The 21,426-nt window shown below is 38.0% G+C and overlaps 1 protein-coding gene across 5 annotated transcripts in view; it reads right to left on the reverse strand.

Annotated features, from left to right (window-relative positions):
• The window catches only part of NECTIN3 (nectin cell adhesion molecule 3), a 140,345-nt gene that overhangs the window by 62,397 nt on the left and 56,522 nt on the right, over positions 1–21,426 (reverse strand). For 3 of the 5 annotated variants that reach the window (XM_075542548.1, XM_075542550.1, XM_075542549.1), the window contains exons 6-7: positions 13,251–13,389; positions 11,716–11,800 (exon numbers count right to left, since the gene is read on the reverse strand). The exons of 1 other annotated variant lie outside the window; for it this stretch is intronic. In XM_075542548.1, the coding sequence (XP_075398663.1) occupies positions 11,716–11,800; positions 13,251–13,389 (224 nt within the window). Of the gene's footprint in view, positions 1–7,349; positions 8,325–11,715; positions 11,801–13,250; positions 13,390–21,426 lie in introns of those variants that run through there. One more of the 5 variants, XM_075542551.1, reaches the window with a different exon arrangement.

The raw sequence follows: 21,426 nt of genomic DNA on the forward strand, positions 1-21,426 counted from the left end.
GATAATCATATGCAGAACTCAAATCCCCCTACTTTGTTCCACTGGGTACAATTTCTCAGACTCAGTTGTTGTAACAAATGTGATCCTCCAACCCATCTTGTAGGGAATCAGGCATTTTACAAATCCAACCCAGTGGCTAGTACAGAAAATTTGAATGCCTGGTTAAAACAAACAAATATAGCAACTGATCGAGTCCTGAACTGATTCAACCACCTAGGTGAAAATCATTATGGTAGTCAGGGTGAGATGGAAGCTGTTGGAACTGTTCTTTCCTTCCAAGGATTTCAAGCAACACTGCATTCCTAAGAAAACAGTGAATATTAGTGCCATCCCCGCAAAGAAGGGACAGCCGAAAAGGATGAGTCAACCAGGGTGCAGTATAGCACCTACGAAACAAACGCTATCCCTCTGGTTCTTTGAGGATGCCTCATCCCCCACTATCATGACCCGAGTCCTGCCTTTCAGTTCTGGCTAGGCCAGAACAGGTACACTGGTACAGACCAGAGCGCACAACACACAGAATCCAGGGCAGAATCCAACGCCTCAGGTACAGAAATGGGAGTACCAACACCAGTAGGGTTGAAAAAAGGTGGGGGGAGGACGAGAGGAAAGGGGAACCCATGCACACACAACACCTCCACACACACATACACACACACACACACACAGGAATGAACAACAGAGACATGAGTGAAGGGAGACAGCGGATGGTGTAAGATATGACAATAATAATTTATAATTTACCAAGAGGGCATGAGGGTGGGAGGTTGAGAGAAAGAAGTGGGTAACGAGGAGCTGATAACCAAAGGCTCAACCAGAAAGTAAATGTTTAGAAAATGATGATGGCAACGTATGTACAGATCTGTTTGATACAATTGATGTATGGATTGTTATAACGGCTGTAAGAGCCCCCAATAAAATGATCTTAAAACGAAAACAAAACACAAACACTTGACAGATTTGGGGATTGTGTTTTCTATCCCATTCCCATTTAACTGCCCTGCTGAGCCGGTAGGGAAAGAGTGGTTTTGTGGAATGAGAACACATCCATTAAAACTTAAACCGCTCGTGTACAGATGCATGCACATACATAAATAGAAGAACCAAATGTTTCAGATGTTAAAAACTGATTTGTGTATTTCCACATATGAAATGCTTTTCATAAAATATTTCACAACTTTTAAAAATTAAAAACTTCCCCACGGTCTTCTGTAATTGTAGATTATCAAGAGAGAAAAGAAAAAGTCTCATGATAATTTTAGGGATTTAAATTCTTTTATTCATTTTCACTAAAATCAAAGATGATGTCAGCAACATAAAAATAATTTCAAAAGCGACAGTTCCCATAGTCTTAATGCTCGCATTTCATTTTCATTCTTAGTAAAGTAACAGTATCTATTGCAATGAATCCAATAGTCCTCAGCCTCCAAGAATATGTGCTATTACAGGCTGAAGCATAACAGTGTATCCTGAAAAATTTACATTTACTTTCAGATCTTTTTACAGGAAAACTCACACTGTATGATATATGTTGGGTTAATTGGTATTAGAAGTATTCGTTTTTAAATCAGAGTATACAGAAAAAGCTCTTGCAATCAGTTACAAAAAAGCTTAAAAAACCCTTATTCATAGAATGTACCATGTTGCCACAAATACATTGTATATCAGTATTTCAAACATAATTTGAAATTGAATGAGAGAGAAGAGTGCTTTACCAGAGGCCCTTATCACTGCAAAATAAATAGTAGGTCTATACATGCATACATATATATATATATATATAATATACACACACACAATCATAACACAGGATAAAAAGAAAAAAATCAGTATTTTCTGGAAGTAGATTATAAATCTAAAAAACTCAAGAAAATAATTGAAACTATTAGAATCAATAAGACATTTGAGAAAGTGGCTATATATAAGAATTACCGTATGATAAAATTGAAAGCATTTCTATAGACAATTAGTAACCAAGTAGCAGTGGGGTGGGGGGGGAACTTCAGGGAGTGGGGTGGAAGTAATATCATTGACAAAAAAAACACCCAAATGTTTTTAATAAACATTTTAGAAGCATTAAAGACATATTAAAAAAAAAACTACATTCCAAGACTAAAAGTTCATCAAAGTAGAAGCTTATTTGGTCCCTGGATGAGGAGACTAAACATAGTAAAACTGTCAATTCTCACAAAATTAATGCTTAAGTTCAACAAGATTTCTACTGAGTGGAAAAAGAAAAGCACCCCTCCCACCCCACCTCCCAAAAAAGTAGGCAGCTGCATGGTTGTGGTGCAAAAAATTCCTTGGTGCTACCTTCTTGGTTTCTTTCCTTCCTTTTTTTTTTTTTTTTAAAGCAGCAATGAAAATAATTTTATGGTTAGGGAGTCACCCCAACATGAGGCACTGTATGTGATCCCAATTCTTTTTTTTCTTTTTTTTTTTTACAGTCTTTGCCCTAATCATTTTTTTCTCTTTTCTTCTTTTACATTTTATTAGGGACTCATACAACTCTTACCACAATCCATACATATACATACATCAATTGTATAAAGCACATCCATACATTCCCTGCCTCAATCATTCTCAAGGCATTTGCTCTCCACTTAAGCCCCTTGCATCAGGTCCTCTTTTTTTCCCCCCCTTCCCTCCCCATTCCCCCCTCCCTCATATGCCCTTGGTAATCCATACATCGTCATTTTGCCATATCTTGCCCTATCCGGAGTCTCCCTTCCCCCCTTCTCTGCTGTCCCTCTCCCAGGGAAGAGGTCACATGTGGATCCTTGTAATCAGTTCCCCCTTTCCAACCCACTCACCCTCCACTCTCCCAGCATCGTCCCTCACACCTTTGGTCCTGAAGGTATCATCCACCCTGGATTCCTTTAATGCAGCTTTGAATTATCTTCAAACTTCTTCCAAATAAGCCCCCTAGACTGTCCTGTGTCCCATTTCTCTGCGACCACTCGCTGTTCTCAGGACAAGTCTCAACCCGTTCGGCTTGGAATAAACCGATGCGTGCGCAGACTGGTACCCTAGCAGTGATACTTTTTGCTTACCTTTAGACAACACATGGCACCAGTGGTTCTGAACCTGTGGGTCGCACGCAACCCCCTTTGGGGGTCGGATGACCCTTTCACAGGGGTCCCCGATTCATCACAGTAGCAAAATGACAGTGATGAAGTAGCAACGAAAATCATTTTATGGTTGGGGGGGGGGGGGGTCACCGCAACCTGAGGTATGAAAGGGTCGCAGCATTAGGAAGGATGAGAACCACTGCAGTACACAATTAACAAGTTAGACATGGTAGAAAGAAAGAAATTACCATGCCCATCAAACAAAATAGTTTTTTAAAAATTTTAAAGTTAAATAACGAAAAAAAATTGGGAAAAGATGCAAATAGGTAGTTTACTAAACTTCAAGTAGGCAATCAGTTATGGAAAGATGATTGACTTTATTCATTATTCTTTAACATGAGCTATTTCTCTACTTATCAATTCAGCAACAAGTAATTTCCAACAAACAACACTGCACAGTGTGTTTTAATGTACTATTTATGGAAACATCAAACTAGTCGTTTCCCAAGTATGCAGTAACACCCCCTGGGCTGATCTGGAGAGCTGCAGAAACAGATTCCTACAACTTGTCTTGGATCATGGACGATAGCAAAAAAGTTTTTATTGTCAGGGGGGTGCTGAGTATCTTTATTTCTTTCTGAAAATGGGGAGGTAGACCAAATAAGTTTGGGCACCTATGATGTAAATTGATATATTTTTTCATAAATTTTTGTGCCATTCAATCATAAAAAAGACCTTCTCTAGAAGGTAATTATTGTGATAGAAAACAAAATAGGAAACAACTTTAGAACAGTGTTAGGTTATATATGGTACATCAATACCATAGCAAGCTCATTGTACATTAAAATATACTGTTTGAGCTAATTAAAATGTCCATCATTAACAAACACAAAATTTTGAATTAGTAGACCAGAAGTTTTGTCCAGGTATCTTAATTTTATAACAGAGAATAATGATAAAAGTATCAATATTTGCCATTCTTTGAAAAGGACTTGTCTATACTGAAAGAAATATTAAATAGAAAAAACAATCTTAAATGTGTTTCTTAACATAGTTTGAAGGTGAACAGATGAACAACGGCGCATAGACATTAATTCATAAAAAAGTCTGGGAGAAATTAAATTTTTAGCAGAGGATATTTTGGGGAAGGACATAAGATCTTTAGGGATGAAGAGTGAAAGAAGATTTTCACAATTTCTATAAACGTCAGTGGTATTTTAATATTTTTGCATGAAGAATATCGGTATATATTACCTATATAATGTTAAAAATATAAAACAATGAAAAAGTAAAATAAATTTTAATGTTATGAGTTACTATTTGTTTCCCAAGTAAAGAATGACTTTTATAGATTATATTCTATTAACACGATAAGCTGTTGGCATTTCTGACAGTACCTTTTGCCTTTAAAAGAAATGTTCCTTCCTGTCTTTCTGAAGCACATATACTAGCTTCCATGAATCGTCTCTGCCTCATGATAATATTACCCATGGAAATAAAATGCTTCTCTAGCATACTGGACCTTTCTCAGGGATGAATTGTGAACTTATGACGACAAACAAAGAGCAGACTAACATAGGTGATGAGTAGTTGTTTCTCCTCTGTGATTTCTCCAGGGGTAAACCACTAATAGCAGTTAAAAAAAAAAAAAAGGTGGGAATCTCTTTCTTAAAGCCATGGATGGCATCTGGGAGTCTGAGACTTCAGTTTCTCGGCTTGGCTGGGAGGGCCAGTGACTCATAATTTCAAGTAGGAATTACTTCATGAGTCTAAAGTTGACAAGCTTTCCAATGAAGTGGAACATTTCTAAGGCATTCATTATTACAACATGCTATCATTGCATGAATCCAATTTGGTGGTAATTACACACAGATTTCTTGGATAACCAGGAAACAGTTACTATGTATTTTGCATTTTGATACCGCAACATTAATTAAAAGAACAAACAGTCATATAATTAACAGATGAAATTATAATGCACACATCCTAACAGATTATCTTACTGATGGATAATGATTTTAACCTAAATTATTCCTAAATCTTTTCTAAAATAAAGAATGATTTCATCTCCAACTCAATTTCTGACTCTCTTAAGTAAAATGATAGCCAAGAGTTGATCCTTTGAAGTCCCTGCGCCTCGTGACAGATTAACATGCTAATAACCACAAGGCTGGTGGATTTGGTCCACCCAGGGGCTCCTTGAAAGAAAGACCTACTGGTCACCTCCTACAAAATCAGCCAAGCCAACTCCACATAGGCTCACTGTGTGAGTCAAAATCAGCTCCATGGCAACTGATTGACAGATAGGCACAACTAGAAGACAAAATAAGCAAACAAACACAAACAAAACCCTATACATTTTCAACTACTAAATTTTACAGGAGGGAAAAAAGGTGACAAAGCTATTAAATGACCTCCTCTGGCTTACAAAGGTCAATGTTTGTTATCGACAGCAGGTGTTCTCCCATCAATTTTATTTTTCAAATTATCTTCCACTAGTTTTCCACATTAAATCTTCATTGCCACACATATCCATTATGCAATTTTCCACAACACTAATTTTATCTTCTACTTCAAAATTCCTACTTTCAAAATTGATTTTTCAAGGAAGCTTTCTTGGATCAAAGAGTGCTAAAACTTATAGTTTGAACAAATTGGGCAACACACATTATCCAAGAAAAACCTTCCTTTTGTATTAGTTTAGCAGTATCTATATATGCAGCAATCGTATTTTCTTAACTAAAATCCATAACATCAACAAATCCAAATCACTTTTTCTACCTGAGAAGCGCCTGTATTAAATTAGAAAAGATTACATAAGTTATATAACCCAGTGATTTTTTTACAGACAAGAACAAAACTACATACAATTAAAGTTGTCCTACAAAATCTACATTTTATTCAAAATATCTTCAAAAATAAATCTATGCAAGCCACAATTTACAGCAGCTGTAAGGAAATAGATACTTCTAGTTATACAAAACTTTAACCTTTGTCTACGACAATCTTGTACAGGGAAAGAGGTTTCTGTATGTTATGTGGGGAAGATAAAGTAATACAGTTAGTTTGGTTGTCAATAAGGTACCTGTCTAAAGAGTGCTCAGAATAATTTTTGGCATATGTTTTACAAATACACGTGTATAATGAAGTGTATAAAAGTGCACTCAACTGTAGTCATATTAGGTTTGTTGATTAAGTTCTAGTTTTGTTGACAAAGATAACAATCTTCTGACAGAATTTACCAACAGCTCTAGCTATTTTGTTGGCTTTCCCATTGTTTGTCAAGTTAGTTTTGTGATAGTAAAGAGAGGAGGCTAGACTCTTTATGAGAGAACAGGAGGTCTGAAAAGATGGCATGGCTCCACTTGTAAGACACCTGACATATGTAAGGTGACAAAGCAGGTTGGGGCCTGCCAGAAGCCATCCCCTTGCCCCTAGCCCCATGCCCTGGCAAAAGGCTCTCCGCATACCAAGACCTAGAGAACAGAAGCTGAAGCTATCTCGAGAGACAGAGACTTTTGGAATTTTCCCACTGAATTCAATGAACAGTTTGCCTTATTTTAAACTAAAGATAGAAGGCATTTCAGGGAAAAAAATCTTATGTCCTATCACCAGAAGTAATAAAACCCCAGCATAGAATTACAGCCTCACTAGTTTACATGGTTAATAGAACAAACACACCAAGAATAAAAAAGTCACATCGTGTGATAGCTTAAAATGTGCCAAATCTAAAATGCTGAATCCTTACTTCTACATGAACCACTGTCAAATGCTGTGGTTCGCATCTACCAGCTGCTCCACAGGAGAAAGCCGCTGGCTCCTATAGAGATTTCCAGCCTCAGAACTCCTATGGGGTCATTAGGAGTCAGGATCAACTAGGTAGCAGATTTGGTTTTGATTTCTTATTTCATACTAAAACTGAAAAGTTATCATAAATGTAATATGAGAACCAATATTTACATCTAGTATTTTAAACTGGAACATATGCTTATTATTGCTAAATAAAGTAGTGATGAATTTTTTTACCTTGAACAGAAAATATAAATATAAAATGCAATAGCCTAAGGAGAAGCAACTCTTTTATTATTATTATTAATTGGGGTTAATACATGTATCAAATCATCCCATCTCTCCATCACGTCGAGGAGAATTGTACATTTACTACCACAATGTTTCCAAACTTTCCTTTTCTATATGGACCATCACCCTTTTACCCCACCACCACCTCCTTGTCCCCCTCTCCCCCAAACCCTTATTCCACTCTGTGAGTTAGGTTTGTTGTGTCAAGTAGGCCTACATGGAAACATGTGGGTGGAGTTTAATCAGGTGGAAGCTTGATTGGAGGGCTACAGAGACACATACTGTGAGCTGCTGGTATCCCCTCTCTTCCTGCAGTTCTAACCAGAGCTCTGTTGCCTGAGCTTGTCCTTCACCTCAATTGCCTGCTGTGCTATTTTGGGCCAAGGCAACCTGTGAATCTTGTCTCCTTGCTATGTACACAACCTGCTTCCCCACCTTCTTGAGGAGCCTACAAGACCGCTTCCCCTTCAGCACTACTGGCTTCTGCTGTGCCTCCTCTTCTCATCTTCCTGCTGATGCTGCCTCACCCTGGATGTCCTCCCTGAGGGCAGGCCCTGCTGTCTGCTTTCTCGACCTTGAACCAGCAGCCCAAGTGACTTGAAGGACGTTCAGTGTATTAACTGTGCCACAAAAGTGAGTTGAACTGAGCCCTCTGTACTGCTGTGTGGACTAATTAGCTGTTAAATCCCTTCTTGTTGTGTAGATCTGTCTAGCTTATCTAATCTATCTATCTGTCTACCTGGTTTTGTTTCTCTAGGGAACCCTGCCTAACACACACTTCTGACTCCAGAGGTTTATCAGTCGTGGTTTTCCTACCCCTCACCCCCCAAATGAAGAAACAGATACCAGGACATCAAAAGGGTGACCCCCAATGACATAGTACTTCCGAGATATCCCCTAATACGTACAACCAAAAACCAAACAAAGTAATACAGCCCCCCAAAACATTTTACTAACCAGATCAGGTCTAGCATGCATTCTAGGGGGAATCTGCTAACAAGTTTTAACTGTTCAAGTCAGGCGTCTGCCTTTGACCTTCTGTACTCAACAGTGTCCTCCGTGTAGTGACCACTTGCCTCCTATCCCTCCATGGTGGACAGAGGGAGTTCACTGGAGGTTTAGTTCCAGTACAGTTCCACCAGTGAAGCTTGGGCTCCCACTGTCATCCATAGCCTGGGCGAAGCAACTCGTTAAGACAGCAAGTAATATCCAGTTTTCCTACCTTTCAATTTATATGAAAAATGCTAGTTGTCAACAAATCCATACAGCAACAAAATTATACTAATAATAGTGTTTAGGCCTGTTATTTAATTTAAAAACCTGATTCCTATACTATTAATTTATCTTTAGTTATCCTGGCCCTAATTACTTTTCTCACTAATTAGTAGACACAATTTGATCCTAAGAACATTTCAGAGAAGTGATTTAGTAAGGTAAGAATTAAGTATCGCTGTGTATTCATCCCTCCCAGACTCTTCCAACAGTTTGTCATACTGTAGAGGCTTGTAGGCTGCTGCGATGTTGGAAGCTGAACTACCAGTATTTCAAATACAGAGTGACCCCTAGGCAGACAGGTTTCAGTGAAGCATCCAGACTAAGACAGATAAGAAACAAGAACCTGGAAATCCACTTCTCAAAAAACCTGGTCAATGAAAACATTACCTATGGCAGCAGACTATTGTACAAAGTAGTACCAAAAGATAAACTCCTCAATTTGGAACAAACTCCGAATAAACTGGGAAACAACTCACTCCTCAAATAGGGTTGATCATAATGACGTGAGTGAAAGTGACGCTTTCAGGAGATCCATTTGCTGATGGGACACTCCCAATATGAGAATACTTACAGGCATCTATTAATAAGCAGAATGTAGAATGTACAAATATTAATCTAGGAAAACTGAACTCTAACAAAGCTCACGCCACTGAGTCAAAAGATGCCTCGCCTACTCACGGCAACCCTGTAACGAAACCTCTGGGAAAACGAAAGTCATCAAAATTTAAACGGAATGTGTACAGATGGCTATCCTCGGCATTAATGAGCCCAAATAGACTGGTATTGGAGACTGGGAAGCAGACAACCATTTGTCCTATCACACTGAAAATGGCAAATTGGAGAGAAATAGCATTGCACAGTCCAAAAGAACCTTTTAAGGTTTGTCCTGTAATACAGCAGTGTCAGTCAGGATAGTATCAATGAGCCTGCAATGAAAATCAGTTACCAGAGCTATCATACAACTTTAAGCACAGACCTCCAGTGCCAAAGATGATGAACTTAAAGATTTTTGCAAAATTCCAGTCTAAAATCGATCAAAAATGCAAAGTACATTAATAATTACCAGTGAATGGAATGCTGAAGTCAGAAACAAGAAGAAAGATAGGTATTGGGGGAATTTTTCAGCAACATTCATAACAACTACATACACTGACCTCTCCATATGGAACACACAGAAACTAAATCGACATTTGTAGAAAGAGATGGAAAAGACTGGGGGCAACTGTGGGACAGATGATCAACAGCCCATATGCAAGTTCAAGTTGAAGATGAAGAAAATTAAAACTTGTCCATGAGAGTCAAGCTCAACTTGGATATATATGAATTTAGAAACCATCTCAAGAATAGATCTGACACATTAAATACTAACAATTAAAGACCAGATTAGTTGCAGAATGACATCAAGGACATCATAAATGAAGAAAGCAAAAGGTCGTTTAAAAAAAAAAGAAAAAGATCAAGTGGATTATCAGAAGAATTTCTAAAACTAGCTCGTAAGAGAATAGCCAATATGAATCGAGCGATATTAACCAAAGTAAAAAAGCTTACTAGAGTTTTAAAAGGTGAATACAGAACATCAGCTATTATAATGAAATGTACAAAAACCTGAAATTAGAAAGCTAAATGGGGTTGGATATAATTTCAATGGCCCAAGCTGAAAGAACCAGAGGGGAAAAAAATCAAACTTCAATCAAAATGGTGAAGGATTCTCTGGGCAGTGGGTTGAAAGATCTAGGAAGTATTCAAAAAAGACAGAGGGGTCTTTAAGTGAGAAACAAGTTCAAAAGAAAAAGAAGACAGAAGGCATGCAGAGAGCGACTGTGCCACAATGAACGGCCAATGTTCAAGAACTTCAGGAGGTAGTAAATGTTCAAGAACTGTTGATGCCAAGGAAGCCCAGGCTGTACTTGGGAGGCACTGGTTAAAAAAAAACAACAAGGTCCTAGGAATTAAACTTTAATACAATGGAATGCAGAAATCACTGAAAAATATCATTAATATCACATACAAGTAACATTTTGCTAACTGGTTGTACCAGTACATCAACAGAGAACTGCCAGAAACTCCAGTGCGATTCAGCAAAGAGTGTGAGATACTGGATACGATTTCTGATGTCAGGTAGATCTTGATCGCATGCAGAGAATACCAAAAAGGCTGCTTACTTTTGTTTCACTGACTGTGTGACCTCATTCAACTGTGTGTATCACAGCAAACTAGAGATCCCATTACAAAGACTGAGGACCCCAGAGAACTACGTATTCATGTGAAATCTGTACACAGACTGAACAGCACGGTTTGAACAGAACAAAGAGTTATTATCACACAGTTGAAGATGAGAAAAGATGTCGATCAGAATTATTTTATTTCACCATACTTACTCGATCGGTATATTGAGCTAATAATCTGAGAAACTGGGTTATATGAAGAAAGTGGCATGAGGATTGAAGGAAGGCTTAACACGTCTTGACATGCAAATGACACAACCTGCTTGCTAAAAGTGAGGAGGACTCGAAATACCTATTGATTAGGATCAAAGAATATAAAGCTCAGAAGAAATTACATCTCAATCTAAAGAAATAAGAACCTTCGGACTGGACCCATAAACAACGATAGGCACAATGAAGAAAAGAGCTGTCGAGGATTTCATTTCACTTGGCTTCACAATCTACGCTGCTAAAACCTCTTCTTAAAGTGTTAAAAAGTATAGAGGTCACTTGGAAGATTAAGTTGCACCTGACCCAATCCATGTATTTTCAGTTCCCTCATCTGCATACAGAAGTTGAACAATGAATAAGGAAGATGGGACAATAACTGATGGATCAGAATTACGGTGTGGGTGAATGTGTTGTCTATACCATACACTGCCGGAGGAATGAACAAATCTGTTTTGGAAGAAAGATAGCCAGATGGCAAGAATTCGGTCCATTTACAGGTTATCCAGAGGGATCAGCCCCAGAGCAGAACCTAATCCTTAGTAAACTAGAGGGTCAGTTAGTAAACTGGAGGGTCAGTGCCAACGAGGAAGTCCCTCTTACCAAGAGGGAATGACACAGCGACTGTAACAGTGAGCTCAAACCTAACAACTGTGAGGACAGGGCAGGACCTGGCAGGGTTTCCTTCTGTTAGACAAAGGTTTTCTATGAGTTGGAACCAATTTGATGGCACCAATTAGCACTAAGACAATGTAATATTTAACGTATACAGGCTAGCTAAGATTTTGAAATTCGTAATATAAAGGACTTTGTATTTTTAATTGTACTTTATAGTAAATGTACTTATGAACACATACCTGATGCAGAAGTTCTTTTTGAGGCATAGGGGGGGATCTTTCTTCATACACAGGAGGTGGTTTATGTGTGGGTGGAAGGTCAATCCTGCATTAGAAAGGTTAAAAATTGTGATTGTCACATTTATCAAAGTAGGGGGCAGGGAGAAGTTAAAGTTCTCCTATAGTTTCCTCTCCTAGTATTTATATTAACCTTTATGCTTAATTTGTATTATATTTCATCATTCATAGATTTTTAGAAAAGTAAAATGTTAGGTTCTAATGTTTATTGGAAATGGAAAATTTTAAATACTTATGACTTTAAAAGAAATGACCTGTACTAAAAGATACAGAGAATGAAAGCTAGAAGATAAAGTAATTTCAATTTCTCTAGCATCTCTTCCATTTGCATATAATGAACATAAAACAATATTTCAAATGAATATAATACAAAAATATAAACGATCGAACAAATGTATTGGTGTACAAGTCAATGAAGCTTTTAAAATATGGAAAACCATTAAACAATTTGGACACTAGAAAAGTTAATTACACGTTGGTTCTTTTTGAAATATTTAAAAATTTCTAAGTTCATGAGTTTTGCAGAGGACTAATGCTTTAAGAGTCCTTTTATTTAGTTATTTCTGTAATAAAAATCACAGCAAATGTACAGCCCCAAGGTACAGAGGTCATTGAGGCTCCTGGAAGTGAATGCCCTGGATCACGACCACACTTAGACGACCAGTGTTCTAACTGTAGCAGACTGAAGGCAGACGCATCTATGGAACATTTGTGAAAACACAAGTCACTCTCTCCTTGCCCTATCATAAAAGCTTTAATTAAATGCCCATTTGTCTGAAACCTCTGAGTCCATAAAAGTACACTACCTTATTCTATCCCTATCACAACTATGTGGGGTAAAAACAGTAGTAGCCACATTTCAGACGGAATGACAAAGCTCTTAGTGGATTTAAGTGACAAGCAAAACGCAGCTTCTAAATGTGCAGCAAGAGTCAATTCCTGATTTATAATTCTGCGTCTGTTTGGTCAAAAAACATAGTTTCCTCTTATAAAAGCAAAGATGCAAATTTTACAATTCACCAAAATCGCATCTTTTTCATCTTCAAGGAATAAACTTTAAAACTCGATGCTTTTAATAACACTTGACAGTTAAAATTTCTAATGATCTCTTTACAGATACAAATGGAAAAAGCAACAGAATGTCTAAGATATTTTTGTATACTTCTTTCAGCGATTCACGAGGGGCCTGAATTTCTATTTTGAAGAACATGTCATCACGGTTCCATTTGAAGATACCTATCTGTGGCAGGTGAAAAGGCGTCCAGTTTGTTTGTCCCTAGCAACCCCAATAGTTTTTCCTAGGATGCCTTTGCCGCTGTTCTTATGAAACCACAACCACCTGACATTATCTCGGCTCCTCTTGCTCAGTTTCCCCCCCCACCCTCGGTTTTCCGTGAGGACACGCAAAGGCAGACAGACAGACTGAAACCCAGTGAATATGCCGAGGGGAACGCAGGCCAGAAAAGAGAGTTACCTACACTTTGTCAAGGTAAGACGGTCTCTTTTTGCGAGGAGTCAGCAGCACAGTCACAAAGAGAGCAATGATGACAAGGGCCAGGGCGGCTCCAATGACAGCTCCAGCTACAGCTATGGAAGAGGACTGCTTAAATGGAACATCTGCAAAGCAACAGAAACGAGGCTTTTCAAACAATGCAAAGCATCCTCCAAACGGTGTGCCTCTACCTTCTAAACGACAGGGTCTATTCGAAGAGGAAGATCCAACGGTCAGGTTAGAAGACCCCAAATTAGATTCGTCAGTTTTGGTGGATGATGCTCACACACCTTTCATCAATGCAGGAGGTGACCTAAACACCCAGATCTGCTCTTTCAGTTTGTGCCCTCAAACTATGAAAAAGAGTTTTCCCAATCAGGGAGTAATGAGTGCATCTAGCTCTATAGGCAAAGAATGCTTAGAGGAAAAATGACAATGGATGAAAAACAATAAAACATTTACTTCTTTTAGCCTACTAAAATATTTTTTAAAACTAAAATTTAAAAAAAATTTAGTGTTTGTAAAATACCAAAGTCTCCCCCCCCTACATCCTAATACAAAAGCACGAATGGAATGTTATTAATGCACATATCAAATTGCCTATAAGAGCATTAATGAAATAAAGGCCCAACCAAAAAAGTCAAGTTAAAAAATGGTCAAATGTTTCAGTCTAAAGACAATTACATACTTTTATTACACATTATGACTATACAAGTAGAGGTGCTGTATACAGGCAGTAGTCCCTGGTTCACGAAGGGATTCCGTTCCTACAACTCCACCGCTGAGTCATTTCTGATGTAAGTAAAATTTTTCGTTTTCCATCAGTTAAATTTTCATTATTATTGCCTACTGTCTTTAAAAGTCTGATCTCTGTCTTTGGGGGCTAGCATGACAATGATGCCACCAATAAATTGCAGGCAGCAACATTGTGTGCTGTACCTACTGACATGGCGTACTAAAAATGAAGCAAAGGCAGTGTGATTTCATATCAACAAATTAATCACACATTTAAATCAAGTATTTTGGGATGTAATATATTTAATCCTTATGAGCTATTCTTGTGTGGATGATTTTAATGGCAGTAAATCCACTGTGACATTCAGTGTTTCATATTTTTTTATTGTATCTTTCTAACCTCAGTGGTTCTCAACTTTCCTAATGCCGCGACCCTTTAATACAGTTCCTTATGTGGCGGTGACTCCCCAACTATAAAGTTATTTTCGTTGCTACTTCATCAGTTATTTTACTACTGTTATGAATCGGGTGACCCCTGTGAAAGGGTCATTTGACCTCCAAAGGGGTCACAACCCACAGGTTGAGAACCACTGTAACCAATAAGAGATATAGTGACAATGTTTTATAGATTGAGATACTGAAGTTCGAAAGTTAAGTAACCCGCTCAAGATTATCCAATTCAGTGAGTAGTAGTATCACACTGTTTGGGGAAAACACGCAATAGTTTGGGGTAGGACAACTCTCCATTACATCCTTTGGACAAAAGCCATTATGTCCAACAGCCTAAAGTGAATGTCCCTGTTTTGTCTCCTGGAGCCCTGCTGGGTGAGTGAGGAACTTCATACCACAAGGGTGGCAGTGCAAACCTACCAGCTCCTCTGTGGGAGATGAGGAGGCAATTGCTCCCAAAATGATTCACAGCCTTGGGAACCCTATATAAAGTTGGTAGGAGTCGAATGATGATGTGTTTGGTTTGGGTCTATGGTAATGATGAGCTTCTGAGTTTTCACTTACACTAATGTATTCACTAAGAACCAACAAATGTACTGCTATCAAATCAATTTGGCTCACAGCAACCCTGTAAAGCAGAACTGGGAGTGGGGCGGTTTCCCAGGTTGCAAATATTTAATGTGAGTGCAAAGTCTGACCATTCTATCTCAGAGCAGTTGAAGGGTTCAAACTGCTGCCCTTGATAGCTAGCAGCCCAACTGTGTAACCCAGTCTGCCACCAGTTCACATAGCACTCATGCGGAACACAAACTCACTGCCATTGAGCCAGTTTCGATTCACTGAGACTATAAAAACAGGGCAGAACTGTCCCTGGGGGGTTCTAAGACTGTAACTCTTTACAGAGTAGAAAGCCCTGTCCGTCTCCATAGAGTGGCTGATGGTTTCGATCTGCTGACCTTGCAGTTAGCAGTCCAATACATCCCCAGGTTCCTCAGTTCACATATATTCCAAAACAAATCCAATTCCTGTTGGGTATCAAACATGGAAAATTTAAACCATACACTACAGCACTCTTTGAGATGGTTCGCCTACTTAGCATCATACAATTCCCATGTAAACATATACTTACACAGATTTCCCAATTACTGAGTCATGTATTGTTTTAAATAGCTAGAGAAAAATTTGTAACAGAAGGCAAAAATATACCACTGACCTAATTTAATCCACGTGGAACACAAAATTCATTAAGTAATGTATCATTTCTGTTAGGTTCATTATAGACTACAAATCTTATACCAGTGAGTGCAAATCAGTCATTTCAGTAACTTCCAATAGACTATAGAAATAGTTGATAATTATTTTGAAACAATACAATTCCATCAATCAAGGTATCACTCCTATTCGCTGATGCATACTTGGCATAGCTTGTTATTGTTGCTGCCTCTACACTTCAGGATCTCTATTTGAATAGCCCCCCACTTACTACTGGATTCCAATCTGCAGATTCCTTCAGTATGTGGATTATGACATAAATGGAATCATAGTTTTATTCATTTTTAACGGCAAATCATAATATTAAACACCTATGTCTGAACAAGAGCATATCATCGGCAAATAACAAGCTGCAACATTGTGTCCTACCCCTTAACAATATGCAAAAAAAAAAAACCTCAAACGCGGTGCCATCTAGTCCATTCTGATTCATAGTGACACTAAAGGACAGAGAACTGCCTCCTGGGGCTCCTCGGGAGGTGGCTCTTTACAGAAGCAGGCTGCCATCTCTTTACTGTGGAGCATCTGGGAGGTCTGAGCAGCTAGCCTTCCATCGGCAGCCAAAGGCTTTAACCACAGTGCGACATGGAGCAACAAACAGAGCTACCGGTGAGCATCATGACTGGAATAAGTGGTTAGCTGAGGACTAGACCACCTGTCTATCCTGGACTGAGAACTGAATCCCTGTGCAATTATTACTCTGCTCGTGTAAATGTGGAAAATGTACCGGAATGACTTTTGGGTAACATTTTGTCCTATGTATTTTTCTTAACACGTACATTTTAGCTTGGACCACTGGTCATCACTAGTAAGAATAGGGTTGTCTTCAGTCTTCAACAAGGGCTGGTGGCATGGTGGTTATGCACTGGGTGGCCCAGCACAAAGCGAGCCGTTTGGAAGCACCAGCCTCTGGGAGAAAGGAGGCTTCCGATTGCTCTAAAGCAGCGGTTCTCAACGACCCTTTCCCAGGGGTCACCCAAGACTATCGGAAAACACATCTTTCCGATGGTCTTAGGCACCGAGACACGGCTCCTCTATCTGTCTCGAGAAGCGTCCGCTCACATGCAAATACGCCCACAGAAGAGTACTCGGCCTGAAGACTGTTACCCATGCTACACCATGCTTCAAGACAAAATTTCATTCATTTGTAATTAGGAATAAATATTTCACAATATATACTTACATATTGTTTTTGTGATTCATCACTATTATGGTCAACTTGTAACAATGAAAATACATCCTGCATATCAACTATTTACATTACGATTCATAACAGTAGCAAAATGACAGTTATGAAGAAGCAAAGTAAAGAACTTTATGGTTGGGGGTCACCACCACATGAGGAACGGTATGAAAGGGCCGCAGCATGAGGAAGGTTGAAACCCCCTGCCCTAAAGAGTTGCAGTCTAGGAAGCACACAGGGGTAATTCCACCCTCTCCTGTGTGAGGTTACTACGAGGCAGCATGGCACCGAGTTTGGTTTGGAAAAGTACACGATTTGACCAACATCATACAACTAACTCATCAGTGGCAAAAAAACAATAAACTGCCATGCACTTATCACATGCCTGTTCCACACAAATGTTTCTAAGGATCTCCCTTTAATTAATTAAAATTATTTAATTCAAAATTTTAAATTCAAAATATTCTTTTGTCAAGGAATAAAGCAGCTCTAACATTTTTGCCCAACGGTGCGTAATTTAGACGTGCGGGGCTTAGTCTAACAATACTTCCAAAACTTACTTTTAAAAGCTCAGAGCACTCTTTACAAGATTCGTCGATGAAATTAAGATCTTCCATGTACAGACTACTTATTGTCTTTCATCAAACCTTACAGTGCCTTCAACAAAGCCTTTCACCCTGGCAATAATCAGAAAAATTTAAGTGCTTTATCAGTTTTTTAAAAAAATAGAGCTACATGGACTTTAAACATCTTAAAATCACTTCCAATTTTAAACAGGTATTTTAATACCTTAAAATAACTCCTAAGTATAAATATAATTTTTAAGCATTTAAATATGATCTACTTATACAAGTCTGCCCCCCGAGTCTTATCAAAAATAGTTCTAGGGTTCCATAAGTGGGTGTTGATTGTCCACGTCCCACATGTCATGCATGCTATCTTAATTCAAGCATCTTTATCTCACCTGGTTCTAATCATTGTTTATCATATCCCCTTTTTGGGGCACACATTTGCTTAGTACCAGGATATGCTTCTAAGGACTGAAATAAGCAATTGGGAGTAGGGGAGGGGTGAGAGATATACACACACACACACAAAAAAAAGCAAAAAACCCTACTTGAATTGATTTACTAATTGGATAGTGTATAATAGGTAAATCAATTGTTAAATATGTTGCTATTTGCATGTTAATTCACATATCAGCTATAGTAATCCACAGTGATTGGCAACCCACCTCCCAAACAAGAAAAATAGCATTCCCTAAATAGAACAAATGTATATTAAAGCTATTAGGCATATATATTGTGGGGAAAACAATGACAAAGAAGTGGGGACAAACCATTCTTTAAAGAATATGAATCCGCATTAAGGAGTAACGTTCAGAAATGTTTGAAGTGAAGACACAGATGTACACTTTAAATCAAAGTTGTGTCCTTCTTTCATAACCACTCTGACTCAAAGGCATTATTAGAAATGTGCACAACAAATCCACATCTGAAACTTAAGGCATTAAAAAATGAAATACACATTGCTTCTCAGTCTTCTAGCTAAGATCAAGTATAGTAAAAATTAAATACTATTTTATATACAAAATATCTCCAATTACAGTAATATACTAAAAATAATTTAAAGGAGAATAAAAATCTAGTTCCTTTTCAAAATTACACTCAAACACAAAGTTCTATCACTCTCCTGTACTTGCCCTAAAAGCTTCTGTGTGATATCACATGATAAAATGGGTTATGGTGATGGTGTATAAATATATCTTTCAACTTGACAATGAAAAACTTCTGTACTACAGCCCATAATCCAGGATCAAGTACAGGTATCTCCTTCTGCAGCTCTCTATCATTCCAGCAGCTCCCGCCCACCCCCCACTCCACCCCCCCCCCAAGGAAATATTGGCCACTTTGAAAAAGAGTTTTACATCGTGGCATTCCCGTTTATTCTCCTTCAATTAGCACTACGTTTTCTCAATAAGGCCTTTAAAAAAAACTTATCTTCTGAATAGAATATGAAGTCTTTATGTCCATCCAAACATTTGTCTCCCATGTTATAGTAATAATGCTGTTATACGACATATAATACAATGATTGGTACTGGTAGCCTACATCAGGCATTCACAGGATCCCATGAAGGATACACTGGGATAGTTCACTATAGAACCAAGAAATAAACTCACTGGGTCATATCCTTTAGGGATATTCAGCATCTCAGATACATTATGATTTATGCATCTTCATTTGAATAATAAACTGCGTATCTAACCTTAAAGGTGTCATCATTGCCCAAGTATCCTGTGTGGCATGTGGACCAAGTGTTATATTAGTAAGCATCTGTTTCTAGTAAGTGTCATTCCTACAAAGCACTGGCAGAATGAAAATAATAATTCAGGCACAAATTATAACCCAAACCCAAATGCTGGGAAGCAAACAATTGAAAAGAATTTTACTAGTCATCACGTTAAACCAGGGTGGCAAGTCTAAAAAAATAAGTAAACCGGACAAAGCCTATTATTTCACCCCTATTAACAACGAATCACACATCTATGGTGTATGGAAGGCTACGGTGACTTTTTTTAACAGACTTCAAGGCCATCTAAGCTCACGACAAACCCGTGTGTGCAGCGTATAACTGCTTCAGAGAAGCAGATCCCCAGGCCTGCCTTTCTCGGCACCTCTGGGTCCGTTCGAACTGGCATCCTTTCAGCTAGTTGTCAAGTTCTCAACTCACTGTGCCACCCAACACTACAACCAAACGTCATGAACACGCAGACGTCTAGAAATAGTGCCTTAAGGTCTCCAAAAATGTATTTCCATTGGAATCTACTTGTTTTTGAGTGAAAGTGAACACATTTTAGACTGAAGACCTAATAACCAAGTACCAAGAGGTACGAAACATGGAACCAGAACTTCAGATCATAAAGCATCTAACAAGTATACAAACGAAGCACAAACGCATTCTTTTTGATAAAAAAAATGTTTCAATGATAAAGAGTTTAATCTATAGGCTCCCAAACTTATCTACTATTTTCAGGAAAAAAATTAGTATCTCCCGGAAATGTAAGATTTTTGTACTGTTTCATATCCAGGATAAAATGTAGGTATCCCCTTTTGTAGCTCTGATGGATTGGTCCAGCGCCTCCCTGCGCCTCCCAGGAGACAGTCTCACTCACGTTGGGAAACTCTGGTTTGATATTTCAATTTTTTTTATCAGTTTGCTATTTCTGAATGATTCATAATATGAATAGCACACGGCTTTAGTACTGTATATCTCAAATGTATTCATGAGAAGTGAATACTTTTAACTGTCATAAATAAACAGTCAAAAGAATTAAGATCACTAATCCAAAGTAAATAGGTAAGAAGTAGAATAAAATGTGAAGTTACAGTAGATATTAAGTGGGGGGAAGATGAAAGGAAAAAGGATATGGGCAGCAACCATTAGTTCTAATAGGGGCAGTCATAAAGCAACAGTTTGAGGGACACCTTCACTGTGGACTGGAGACTGGGAGAACAGAGATGAAAGAGAATTTCAGGGAAGGAGCAGCCTCATTACATAACAGAGCATGTGGTATCTTACAAGAGCGGGTGTTTTGAGAATGATGAGGGTAACGAATGTACAAATGTGCTTGATGCAATTGATGGATGTATGGATTGTGAGAAGAGTTGTATGAGCCCCCAATAAAATGATTTTTTTAAAAGAAAGAAAAGTTAATAGCTATGGGAATTAAGTATGCATTCCTACTAACAGATTTAGGCACTGGGCATCAAGTGGCTGCTAGTAACAAAAACACAAAACAAACATTACGTGTCTTCTAAGTAGAAAACAGACCAGGATTAGCAACATAATTTTCCTAAAGATTAATCCTGAATCTAGTCAGGGCTCTAGAGATCACTACCAATTTGGGGAAGATACGTTTGGTAATATAATTGGCAAAACTCAAACTGGGAAACTTAGGAGGATAAATGAAACAATTTCTACAAAAAAAAATCGCAATGCAATAACAAGGAATGCAAAGATATAAAGATATTTTAACTAATCACAGTATGTCATAGTTGAATCCTGATTCTAAAAAGCTACACCAAAAAATTATAAATTTGAACACTGAGTATTTAATAACCATTGTTAACTTTTAAAAGTTCTAATGCCTTTTAGTCTTTTATTGATATTTAGGTGATTGGCAGGAAGGCTAAGCTTAGGTTACAAGAAACAAGAATCACCATGAATGGGAATTAATAATAACTGAAGCTGGTGATAAATACATAAAGTGAACTTTATTATTCAATTCTTTTTAAATGCTAACAATTTTCTATAAAAGAGTGTGTGTTTTATTTCAAAAGTTCAATACATCTCGATTTGGATCAAACCTTTCCTTCAAGACCAAGTTTTTCCCAAGAAAGTTCTTGTGAGACTATCTATATAGAATACTAAGTCTCCAAGTAAATTAGGTCTTGGATTATTTGCCAGTTTTAGGAATTAATTATATTTTAAAGTATTTCTATGAAACTTCATTTTCCTT

The sequence above is a fragment of the Tenrec ecaudatus genome, chromosome 2 (genome assembly GCF_050624435.1).
Source record: "Tenrec ecaudatus isolate mTenEca1 chromosome 2, mTenEca1.hap1, whole genome shotgun sequence".
Classification (NCBI taxonomy): domain Eukaryota; kingdom Metazoa; phylum Chordata; class Mammalia; order Afrosoricida; family Tenrecidae; genus Tenrec; species Tenrec ecaudatus.